This window comes from Anolis sagrei, chromosome 3, assembly GCF_037176765.1.
Source record: "Anolis sagrei isolate rAnoSag1 chromosome 3, rAnoSag1.mat, whole genome shotgun sequence".
NCBI lineage: Eukaryota > Metazoa > Chordata > Lepidosauria > Squamata > Dactyloidae > Anolis > Anolis sagrei.
The window spans coordinates 171,275,572-171,288,612 of NC_090023.1; the positions used below are offsets into that span (position 1 = coordinate 171,275,572).

The following is a 13,041-nucleotide window of genomic DNA, read 5'->3' on the forward strand; positions in this document are numbered from 1 at the left end:
AAATTTTAAATACATTTTAAAATAATTGTGGAATATTTTAAAACCCGAGCATTGAATTAATTTTTACATAATTATTTCTGCGTTTTGGAAATGAAAATTGACAGTGACGCCTGGCTCGAGAGCAGTACGTGTGAAAAAGATCTTGGAGTCCTCGTGGACAACAAGTTAAACATGAGCCAACAATGTGATGTGGCGGCAAAAAAAGCCAATGGGATTTTGGCCTGCATCAATACTAGCATAGTGTCTAGATCTAAGGAAGTAATGCTACCCCTCTATTCTGCTTTGGTTAGACCACATCTGGAATATTGTGTCCAATTCTGGGCACCACAATTCAAGAGAGATATTGACAAGCTGGAATGTGTCCAGAGGAGGGCGACTAAAATGATCAAGGGTCTGGAGAACAAGCCCTATGAGGAGCGGCTTAGGGAACTGGGCATGTTTAGCCTGAAGAAGAGAAGGCTGAGAGGAGATATGATAGCCATGTATAAATATGTGAGAGGAAGCCACAGGGAGGAGGGAGCAAGCTTGTTTTCTGCTTCCTTGGAGACTAGGACGCGGAGCAATGGCTTCAAACTACAAGAGAGGAGATTCCATCTGAACATTAGGAAGAACTTCCTGACTGGGAGAGCCGTTCAGCAGTGGAACTCTCTGCCCCGGAGTGTGGTGGAGGCTCCTTCCTTGGAAGCTTTTAAGCAAAGGCTGGATGGCCATTTGTCAGGGGTGATTTGAATGCAATATTCCTGCTTCTTGGCAGGGGGTTGGACTGGATGGCCCATGAGGTCTCTTCCAACTCTTTGATTCTATGATTCTATGAGTGGACAAACACATACGGCTATTTACTCATAGACCAAAAATTGTGCATGTTCCACCTTGATATATGATTTTAAAAAGGAGAGTTTCCAGCTCCTGCATTTTAAATACCTCCCTGGGCAGGAAACCTTTTTACTTAGGCAGCCTGTTGACTCCACCATAAAGGGGACATAGGAAAAAGCCTTAGACCGGAATCAGACTATTGGTTCATGCAATTCAGATTGGTCTACTGGACAGACAGTAGTTCTCCAGATTTTCATACAGGAGCCATTCCCTTGCCTATTGAAGATGTTTATGGTATACAAAGTATGTTTTGTGCCACTGATAAAGACCTTTCCACACCTTTGTTTGATCTGCAAACTAGCTCCCTTCCAAGTTTTGAATTTAGAGGCTGGGCAATAACTTTTTCCGAACAACACTGTGTAACAAAATTTGAAAAAAAAAATCAGTTCCTGATTTGAAAGTGTTAATCCTGTTTAATTGTGTGGTACTTACTTTGCAAGTAGTTATTATACTCCAGAAACTTGGTTTCTGTGGCTGCTACAAACAATGTTGAATTGGTTGAGACTCTATGAGATATTCATTGAAAAACTATAGCCAGATATTCTGCAGGATGTCCCGCAAAAACAAAGTTATTGCAGTTTAATAAACTTTGCCCAAGATTTTTTTTTTTGTGATAAAAACAATTAGAAAATGACATTCATAAACCAGGAACAAAAATAGTGAACCGTATATACTCGAATATCAGCTGAGGTTTTCAGCCTTTTTGGGGGGCTGAAAAAGCCTCTATTGGCTTATACTGGGGTCAAGCTGGACAGTGGAGCCAGGAGGCGAGGCTTCGAAGCTGGCTGGCTGCTTCTCCTCCTCAGCTGACTGGCCATGGAGGAAGAGGAGGATGAGGACGAGCGACAGGCGAGGCTCCGATGCCACCGTCACGGTTACCACTGCTTCTCCTCCACATAGGCTAGCTGGCCATGGTGGAGAACAATAATAATAATAATAATAATAATAATAATAATAATAATAATAATAATTTTTTTTTTTCTATACTGCCCTCTCTCCCTGAGGGGACTCAGGATGGTTTACTGTTGAGATTAACTTCACAATTCAGCAGCAGATAAGTTGCACAACTTCAGCGCTTTCCAGTAGCTTCTTCCTGCACAGTATTTTCAGTCAACTGCTCCCACAGCCTGCAGTCACGCTGGAACCTTTTACAGACACTTGAGCACATGCCCGGCCACTGTCAGTTTTACCATTGTCTTTCCCCCAGTCGAGATGATATTACAGACTTACCACAGCACACAGTTATATCTTGTCTTAGCAGACAGGTTCTTTTCATTACATATAGCCTTCGACGAACAACATCACAGCACAAGGGGAGGAATATACACTGTACATGACTTTCTTATATACAAGAATGCCAATATAGGGCATTGAATGTTTGCCATATCTGTGTACACTGTAATCCACTCTGAGTCCTCTGCGGGGTGAGAAGGGCGGAATATAAAAGCTGTAAATAAATAAATAAATGTTCTACTGGTGATTCTTTTTAATTATTACTAATGCCACAATGAAATTTTTCCTTTTTTAGGGTATTCTTCTGAACTGGACCAAGGGCTTTAAGGCGACTGACTGTGAAGGGGAAGACGTTGTTTACTTGCTAAGGGAAGGAATTAAAAGAAGAGAGGTGAGAATATTCTTTTTGAGTTTTGATTGTACATTCAGAAGCATCGAGCTAAAATCTTTCATCCTATTTTAAAACATCCTATTTTAAATTTTTATTTTATTTTAAGAATACAAAACACACACACACACACAAAACATTTACAATTCTCACTGTGCTGTCGCATGCTGGGCCTGTGCATATGACTGTAGACAGGACATAAATTCTGTGTGCCCAACGGGACGCCGGGGCTGCCTCAGATTAAAGGCCCTTGGATTCCCCCAAACAGAGTCTGTAGAGGTTTAAAGTAAGTCCAACAAAGTTCTTTATTGATGAAAAACAAACAGATGTTTATTGTATACAAAGTATGTTTTGTGCCACTGATAAAGACCTTTCCACACCTTTGTTTGATCTGCAAACCAGCTCCCTTCCAAGTTTTGAATTTAGAGGTTGGGCAGTAACTTTTTCCGAACAACACTGTGTAACAAAATTTGAAAAAAAAATCAGTTCCTGATTTGAAAGTGTTATTCCTGTTTAATTATGTGGTACTTACTTTGAAAGTAGTTATTATACTCCAGAAACCTGGTTTCTGTGGCTGCCACAAACAATGTTGAATTGGTTGAGACTCTATGAGATATTCATTGAAAAACTATAGCCAAATGTTCTGCAGGATGTCCCGCAAAAACAAAGCTATTGCAGTTTAATAAACTTTGCCCACGATTTTTTTGTGATAAAACCAATTAGAAAATGACATTCATAAACCAGGAACAAAAATAGTGAACCGTATATTCTCGAATATCAGCTGAGTTTTTCAGCCTTTTTGGGGGGCTGAAAAAGCCTCTATTGGCTTATACTGGGGTCAAGCTGGACAGTGGAGCCAGGAGGCGAGGCTCCGAAGCTGGCTGGCTGCTTCTCCTCCTCAGCTGACTGGCCATACTTTAAAGCTTTCTTAACCGTCTATAGGCTCTTGCAATCTTGTTCACTGGGAACAGGCACTATCTTCATAACTACATAATAACTAATGGGGAAATCCTTAACTTCCAATCTGGGCAGTCTGTATTTGCCTCTGTTGGCATGGAGCCCCTGCACCCGGTACCAACTGCGTCTGGCTTCCGCGAGTGACCCTTACCAAGCAGAGCTTTGTAGACTTCCAGGGGGAAAAAAGGAATTCGGGTTGCTGTGATGGCTGGCTGAAGTCCCTCAGCAAAGGAGCTGTAAGGCTGCAAAATCCACAGCCAAACTGTGGGGCCTTTTCTCCCCGGCCAAGCTGTAGACTGTAGGCTGTATATCTCCCCGGCCAAGCCGTAGAAGACGAAGCTTTTTACAGGAGCTCTTCGTTTTATGTCCTGTGCGAAAGGCTTCTCTGTGAGAACTGACCCAAAAAGGCTCCTATTCCCTCCAAAAACCCAAATTGGGGCGGAACCAGGGAACCTAACGATAATTGACAGGTGGCTTGCCCTATGATGGCAAACTATAACAGGAAGCCACCCTGCTGCAAAATCCCAAGCCTGGGATTGCAAACAAACATTTAATGCAAAGCAAACAAAATTGGAGCTCCTGGTACAGCTGTACCAGCACCACCAACACAAGGATTGTTTTCTTTTACATTTTCATTCTTTTTGAGACAATAATTATATCTTTATCTTTATACATTTCCATCCTGTATGCTATATAACATTTGTATCTTATTTCTTATGGCTTGATCTCTGGAATGATTCATAATATAGTTATTTACCCTTGTCCATCTTTCTTCCATTTCTCTCATTCTATTTTCCTTAATTTTTAAATCATTTAATTTCACATTCATAATTTCAAATTCCATTTGCTCCACCATATATTGGTACCATTTATTTACTGTCCATTTTGATTTATCTTTCCACCCTAATACTATTACTGCTTGTGCACATTCTATTTCTTCTCCTTCTCCAGGACCCCTTCTATACTGCCATATAATCCAGATTATCAAATCAGATCATCCACATTATCTGCTTTGAACTAAGTCCACACTGCTATATAATCCAGTTCAAAGCAGATAATCTGGATTTTATATGGCAGTGTAGAAGGGGCCCCAGAGAAAAGCTTCTATTTGTTCTCTCCTCAGAAGACTTGAGAATTTCTTTTTACTCATATAAAATGAGCAGATGGTGTTGATCATTTAAAAATTAATATCCTGCTGGTTGTGAGTCACTGATGCAACTGCAAGTTGCGCATGCACAAAAGATTAGCTAAATTAAGATCTTCAATTTTTTATGCCTCTTGTAAGATTTCCTGATTTAGGATACACCCGTATGAAGATATCCTTAAAAATATAGGCAGATTTGCTCTTTTGTTATCTTTTCTATATTAAGTAACTAGCTTGGGGACCCAGCATTCTCTGGATTACCTGAAGAATTCAATTTTTAATTGTACAAAATGCATGCAAAATGAACTACAAGTCACATCATGGCAGGTTAACCCTGAAAAACTCCATCAGTACTCAAAGTTTGGTATGTTGGGCAAGTTTGCTGTTGAAGCATCATTGGTGGGCTTCAGTGTGCTCTCTGACTGTAGGATAAACTACAGCTTCCATCATGGTGAGTCAGCCCCCACAAATCCCTCCAGTAGGTTGAGTTAGTCATGAGGTTCTGTGTGCCAAGTTTGGTCCAGGTCCACCATCGGCAGGGGTCACAGTTTCTCTGGTTGTGGGTGAACTACAACTCCCAGAAACCCCTCCAAATTTGCCATAATCAGATTTCGGCATGGTGGGTATGTGTGCCAAGTTTGGTCCAGGTCCATCTGTGTTTGGGTTCACAGTGCTCTCTGGATGTAGGTGAACTACAACTCCCCCAGATCAAGGTGAATTTTCCCCAAAGACCTCCAGTATTTTTTGCTGGTAATGGGAACTCAGTGTGTCAAGTTTTGTCCAATTCCATCTTTGGTGGAGTTCAGAGTGCTCATTGTTTGCAGGTAAACTATAAATTCCAGAACCTACAACTCCAAAATGTCCAGGCCAATTCCCCTCAAAACCACCAGTATTCAAATTTGGGCATATCAGGTATACATGGCAAGTTTGGTCTAGATCCATAATTGTTTGGGTTCATAGTGCACTCTGGATTAGGTGAACTACAACTCCTTTAAATCCCCCCAAAGACCTCCAGTATTTTTTGTTGGTCATAGAAGTTCTGTGTGCCAAGTTAGTTCTAGGTCCATTGTTGGTAGAGTTCAGAGTGCTCTTAGATTGCAGGTGAACTATACATCCCAGTACCTACAACTCCTATAAATCATGGTGAATTCTCCTCAGATCTCTCTAGTATGTTCATTTGTTGATCAATTCCTCTGTTTGTTGTGTGCCATAGAAAAGAATTGGAAAGGGTTAAGGGAGAGGCAGTGGGCAGGGTCATGCAAATTCCATACCAAGGCAGAGAGTAAGAAGCACTGAGATGTCTGTGGTGGAGGAAACACATAAAATCTAGGATGAAGTTGTCCCTGTATGAAAGCCTTTGCTTGGGTGGTGGGCAGTATGGTTTTTGTGGAGTACATTGGCAACTACACTGCATTCTGTCAGATCTCCAAAATCTGGAGGAAAGCAAGAGTCATAGCCATCTTGAAACCAGGCAAAGACCGTAATGATCCAAAAAGCTATAGACCAATCTCCCTGTTGTGCCACCTCTACAAAGTTCTGAAGAGACTTATTTTGCATAGAATTATGGGGGGGAAAAAGACCCCTGTCTGATTCCACAGCAAGCTGGCTTCAGGAAAGGCAAAGGTTGCACATCGCAAGTGCTGAACCTGACTCAGCACATAGAAGATGGCTTTGAAAGGCAGCAGATCACAGGAGCTGCCTTCATAGATCTGTCAGCGGCTTATGATACCCAAATACCTGGGAGTCACTCTGGACCGTGCTCTGACCTACACGAAGCACTGCCTTAATACCAAGCAAAAAGTAGGCACTAGAAACAATATCATACGAAAGCTGACTGGCACAACTTGGAGATCACAACCAGACACAGTGAAGACATCTGCCCTTGTGCTATGCTACTCTGCTGCTGAGTATGCATGCCCAGGGTGGAACATATCTCACCACGCTAAAACAGTGGATGTGGTTCTTAATGAGACATGCCGTATTATCACAAGGTGTCTGCGTGCTACACCACTGGAGAAATTACACTGTTTAGCTGGTATTGCACCACCTGACATCCACCGGGAAGTAGCAGCCAATAGTGAAAGGACCAAGGCAGTGACATCTCCAGCTCATCCCTTGTTTGGGTATCAGCCAGCACACCAACAACTTAACTCAAGAAATAGTTTTCTAAGATCTACAGAGACACTCGCTGGAACACCTCAGCAAGTGAGAGTCCAAAAGTGGCAGGTTCAAACCCAGAACCTCAATCAGTGACTGATACCAAATGAGAGACTCCCCTCTGGGAACACAGAAAACTGGGCGACTTGGAACAGACTGCGCTCTGGCACCACAAAATGCAGAGCCAACCTTCAGAAATGGGGCATCAAAGTGGAATCCATGACATGCGATTGTGGAGAAGAGCAAACTACAGACCACCTGCTGCAATGCAACCTGAGCCCTACATGCACAATGGAGGACCTTCTTATAGTAACACCAGAGGCACTCCAAGTGGCCAGATACTGGTCAAAGGACATTTAATCAACTACCAAGCTTGCAAACTTTGTGTTTTGTTTGTTTGTTTGTTAAAAAATGCAATACAACTGTTTGGTTTGGCCCTGACATGATAAATAAATATCCAAATAATAAATAAAACTATGAATTAATTATAGAATAGTTCCTGAGAATTATTTGCCTGTTCAAAAGAATTCACGTCTCATAAACGTATTGCTGAAATGAAGAAACCTTGGAGCAACCAAGAGGGATTTCTATGTGGAAAGACTAGGATCTCTGTTCATTTTGTGTTCTCAAAACACATTCCTGGGTGGAGAATTCTTTAATCCCATGTTTATGGCATTTGTACCAAGCTCTCGGTGGGCCTTGAGGTTTAGGGGTTTTTTTTTTAAAGAAGCAAATCTCTAAGATAAGCCTAAGGTTTTGCAGTGGATTATATCTTGGCATTCCTTGTATCACTTGTCCTATGCTGAGCCACACTGGTCTGGTTTTATGAGACCGACCCCCCAAGGCATAAGATCTAGAAATAACATTTCTGTCTCACCAGCACTCAAGACTGACCTTATAAATTCTACTTTGTGTTCCTATTTTTTCTGATGTTATTATATCCTGATAAGTCAGTCTCGACTTATGACAACGCTATAAACGAGAGCTCTCCCATGAACACTGTCCATCTCAACAGTTTCTTACAAACCTTACAAACCTAGAACCTTTGCTTCTTTTAGTCTATTTATTTATTTATTTGCTGTCTTTGTATTTTTTTATTTACTATACTTGTATACCGCCTTTCTCAGCCTATCAGCGACTCAAGGCGGTTTACAACAAGTCAGTACACATAATATCAAAATACAAATTAAATGTTAAAAACAATATAAAAACCACCACAGAAACAATAAAACCAACATCATTAGTGTCTCCTAGTTAAAAACATTGTCCAATTCCATTGTCAAATGATTCCAATTCCTATGTCAGTTACTCTGCATTTGTAAACACTTTCTCAAACAACCATGTCTTAAGTTGTCTTTGAAACGTTAAGCGTTAATCTCCTTAGGGAGGGTGTTCCATAGCCAAGGGGCCACCACTGAGAAGGCCCTGTCTCTGGTCCAGGCTGGATCGGAAGGAGTCAAGGGTAGGGGCTACCTAATTTCTTTTGGGAGGGTGTTCCAGGGCGGGAGACTCACTACAGCAGTGGTTCTCAAACTGTGCGTCCCCAGGTGCTCTGGCCCACAACTCCCAGAAATCTCAGCTGTTACTCTGCATTTGGAAACGCTTGTTCAAAAAGCCACTTCCTGACTTTTTTCTAGAATGTTAAAAGGGAGGTGGCTGATCTAATATCTATAGGTAGGGCGTTCCACAGCCGAGGGGCCACCGCCGAGGAGGCTCTGTCTCTAGTCTACGCCAAACGCACTTGCGACAAAGGCGGTAACGAGAGCAGGGCCTCCCCAGATGATTTTAAAGTCCTAGATGGTTCATAAGGGGAGATGCGTTCAGACATGTAAGTTGGGCCAGAACTGTTCAGGGCTTTATAGGCCAAAGCCAGCACTTTGAATTGTACCCGGTAGCAAACTGGCAGCCAGTGGAGCTGGCGCAACAGAGGAGTTGTACACTCCCTGAGCACCGCTTCTGTTAGCGATCTGGCTGCTGTCCGTTGGACCATTTGAAGCTTCCGGACAGTCTTCAAAGGCAACCCCACGCAGAGTGCACTTCAGTAGTCTATACAGGATGTAACAAGAGTGTGGACTACCTTGGCCAAGTCAGACTTCCCAAGCACGAGTGTAGCTGGTGCACAAGTTTTAACTGTGCAAATGCTCCCCTGGTCACCGCCGCCAGGCTCAGCGATCACACCCAAGCTGCAAACCTGCGTCTTCAGGGAGAGTGTAACCTCATCCAACACAGGCTGTAACCCTATGCCCTGTTCGGCCTTGTGACTGACCAGGAGTGCCTCTGTCTTGTCTGGAATCAGTTTCAATTTGTTTGCCCTCATCCAGGTCGTCACAGCGGCCAAACATCGGTTCAGGATCTGAACAGCCTCCTTAGTAGCATTATCTATAATGCAGCCTTCTTCTTTCCCTGCAGCTTTTCCATTTACCTCTTTTCAAACCAGTCATGCCAAATCATGATATGTCCAAAAATCCAGTAGCCACAGTTTTGTCATTTTGGCTTCTTGCAAGAATTCAGGCTTAATTTGCTCTTAAATCCATCATATCTTCTATACACATAAGAGTTAAAATATATATGTATATTTGTGTGTGTGTGTGTGTGGCGGGGGGGGGGGGGGTGTCCACTTACACAGACAAGCTCCTGCCTCCACAAACAGCTATAGCTCCCACTACTCAGGAAATACCAATGGCCCTCCCTCCAACGACATAGCAGGTTATAGTGAGCACCATGAACATGTACAAGGACCCTGCCAATATTTATTTTTCGTGTCAGGAGCAAACCTGCAGTGGTGTAGGGCACAGACACCCTGTGATAATGCAGCATGTCTCATTAAGAGTCACATTATTCAGTTGGAGACTACAATATGATACATTATTAGTCCTCTTCTACTATTTTTATTTGGTGTACTTTTTGGTAGTATCTTGATTGTACAAGTTAAATGAAAGTCTTTGGAACCATCTGAATTTGGAAAGAATTTTTTTCCCTGTCTATCACATTTAAAGGAGCTAAAAGTCCCTTCTTCTACACTGCCATATAATCCATATTATCAAAGCAGGTAATCCACGTTATCTGCTTTGAACTGGATTATATGAGTCTACAACTGTCATATAATCTAGTTCAGAGCAGAGAATCTGGATTTTATATGGCAGCGTAGAAGGTGCCTAAGAGGTGAGTAACTGGCTCCAAATCACCCATTGACTTTTATGGGGACTTGAATTGAGAAAGGTTTTGCATTCTGACTATTACAGTTTTAGGTGGTAATAAGGATATTTCAGTTTCTTTGATTTATATCAGGGGTCCTCAAACTTTTTAAACAGAGGGCCAGGTCACAGTCCCTCAAATTGTTGGAGGGCCGGATTATAATTTTTTTAAAAATGAATGAATTCCTATGCACACTGCACATATCTTATTTGTAGTGCAAAAAACACTGAAAAACAATAAAATAATTAAAATGAAGAACAATTTTAACAAATATAAACTTATTAGTATTTCAATGGGAAGTGTGGGCCTTCTGATGAGGTAGGATTGTTGTTGTTGTTGTGTGCTTTCAAGTCGTTTCAGACTTAAGTTGACCCTGAGTGAGGGCCGGGTAAATGACCTTGGAGGGCCGTATCTGACCCCCAGGCCTTAGTTTGAGGACCCCTGATTTATATAGTCAAGGAGGCTTTCTAGGCAGTCAGGAGTTTAGTTTACTGTTATATGAAACAAAAATTGCTGTCTTGATTTCAAGGTAATCCTAAGTGGTACATACAGATTTATTCAGTGAACTAGAATGGTAGTTAATACTGTTTTGGGAATGTTTTATTAAAGCTAATCATCTTGTCATATTGTTTATTTGAAGGAATTTGATCTGGATGTTGTGGCCGTGGTAAATGATACAGTTGGGACAATGATGACGTGTGCCTATGAAGATCCGAATTGTGAAATTGGACTCATTGTGGGTGAGTGTGAGGCCTGCTTCAATTTGGTTGGGGGGAGAGTGTGGTATCATTTAAAAATTCAAATACTCATTGATACTGTTTCAGAATGACCTAATTCAGTCAGACCCCTTCTACACTGCCATATAAAATACAGATTATCTGCTTTGAACCGGATTATATGGCAGTTTTGTCAGTGTTATCTCCGCACAGCAAGGCAAGGAAACACATCTATCACCGTCTCCTTTAAGCTATAAACTAATTTATTGTACATCTATTTACATTAGAAGCTAAGCACATTGTAAAACTGCTTCCTCTCCATCCGGCAATTACATCGCGAACACAGAACACGCTGTTATCAGTAATAGTCCACACCTCCTGCATTCCAGAGTGACATATGACGTAGACGGACACAGAACACGCTGTTATCAGTAATAGTCCACACCTCCTGCATTCCAGAGTGACATATAATGTAGACGAACACAGAACACGCTGTTATCAGTAATAGTCCACACCTCCTGCATTCCAGAGTGACATATGATGTAGACGAACACAGAACATGCTGTTATCAGTAATAGTCCACACCTCCTGCATTCCAGAGTGACATATGACATAGACGAATACAGAACACGCTGTTATCAGTAATAGTCCAAACCTCCTGCATTTCAGAGTGATGTATGACGTAGACGAACACAGAACATGCTGTTATCAGTAATAGACCACACCTCCTGCATTTCAGAGTGACGTATGACGTAGACGAACACAAAACATGCTGTTATCGGTAATAGTCCACACCTCCTGCATTCCAGAGTGACGTATGACATAGACGAACACAGAACATGCTGTTATCAGTAATAGTCCACACCTCCTGCATTCCAGAGTGACATATGACGTAGATGAACACAGAACACGCTGTTATCAGTAATAGGCCACACCTCCTACATTCCAGAGTGACGTGTGACGTAGACGCACTACCCTGCATCCACTGCTCTCTGCACTAAGATTTATGACGTCTCTAGGAATGCCAATTCCCTTCATGGTTCAGTCAACCCTATCCACACAGGAATTACACTCGGCACATAGCATAGCATTTTTAAACATACGTACACACTTTGAAATCTACATTATACATTTCAAAACACATCTTACAAGTTTAGACTCATATAATCCAGTACCAAGCAGTCTAGATTTATATAATGCAGTACCAAACAGATAATGTGGATTATCTTCTTTGATTATATGGCAAGATTATATTGCAATGTAGACTTATATAATCCAGTTCCAATCAGATAATGTGGATTGTCTGCTTTGATAATTTGGATTATATGGCTGTGTAGAAGGGGCCTTGGAAGGGACCAGACCTTACAGAGCACTGCTGAAATTTTTCTAAAGCCTTGTGGGTCTGAGATCCATTCCATATAAAATCCAGATTATCTGCTTTGAACTGAATTATAAAGCAGTGTAGACTCATATAATACAATTCCAAGCAGATAATGTGGATTACTGTATATACTTGAGTATAAGCCGACCCGAATATAAGCCGAAGCACCTAATTTTACCATAAAAAACTGGGAAAAGGTATCGACTCGAGTATAAGCCGAGGGTGGAAAATGCAGTAGCTATGGGTCAATTTCAAAATAAAAATAGATACCAATAAAATTACATTAACTGAGGCATCAGTAGGTTCGATGTTTTTGAATCTATATAAATAAAAATGTAATGTTTATTTGCAGGATTAACGTAACTCAAAAACCACTGGATGAATTGACAACCAAATTTGGACACAACAGAAATATCAGGCCAATGAGTGACCATCACTCATAAAATCACTGGGAAAAACAGCAAAAGAGACTTTAAAAGCCAAAAAAACAAAAAATAAATTACAACACATGCGCAAAACCACATATATACGTAAACACACATATACACAAAAATATACACACACAAAATACATATACACAGACTGGGCCACAGCAACAAGTGACAGGGGACGGCTGGTGTTTACATAAAACTGTAATTTAAGATAAGACAGTCCAATTCTGATTAAACCATTATTCTAACCTTCTTCAATGTCAATGTGATAAGGTATCCTTCTAATAATAAGTAATAGAGTAAAATAATAAATGTCATAATACTAGTACATAATACTTCTTGGCAGGGGGTTGGACTGGATGGCCCATGAGGTTGGACTGGATGGCCCATGAGGTCTCTTCCAACTCTTTGATTCTATGATTCTATGATTCTATGATTCTAGTAGAGTAAAATAATAAATGTAATAAAATAACAATAATAACAGAGTAAAATAATAAATAACATTGACTTGAGTATAAGCCGCAGGGAACTTTTTCAGCCTAAAAAAAGGGCTGAAAAACTAGGCT

General features: G+C 41.2%; 1 protein-coding gene across 1 annotated transcript in view; it reads left to right on the forward strand.

Moving 5' to 3' along the window:
- Window positions 1-13,041, forward strand: part of HK1 (hexokinase 1) — a 92,638-nt gene that overhangs the window by 68,923 nt on the left and 10,674 nt on the right. The window contains exons 13-14 of the mRNA XM_060768874.2: window positions 2,402-2,497; window positions 10,588-10,687. Of these exons, the coding sequence (XP_060624857.1) occupies window positions 2,402-2,497; window positions 10,588-10,687 (196 nt within the window). The remainder of the gene's footprint in view (window positions 1-2,401; window positions 2,498-10,587; window positions 10,688-13,041) is intronic.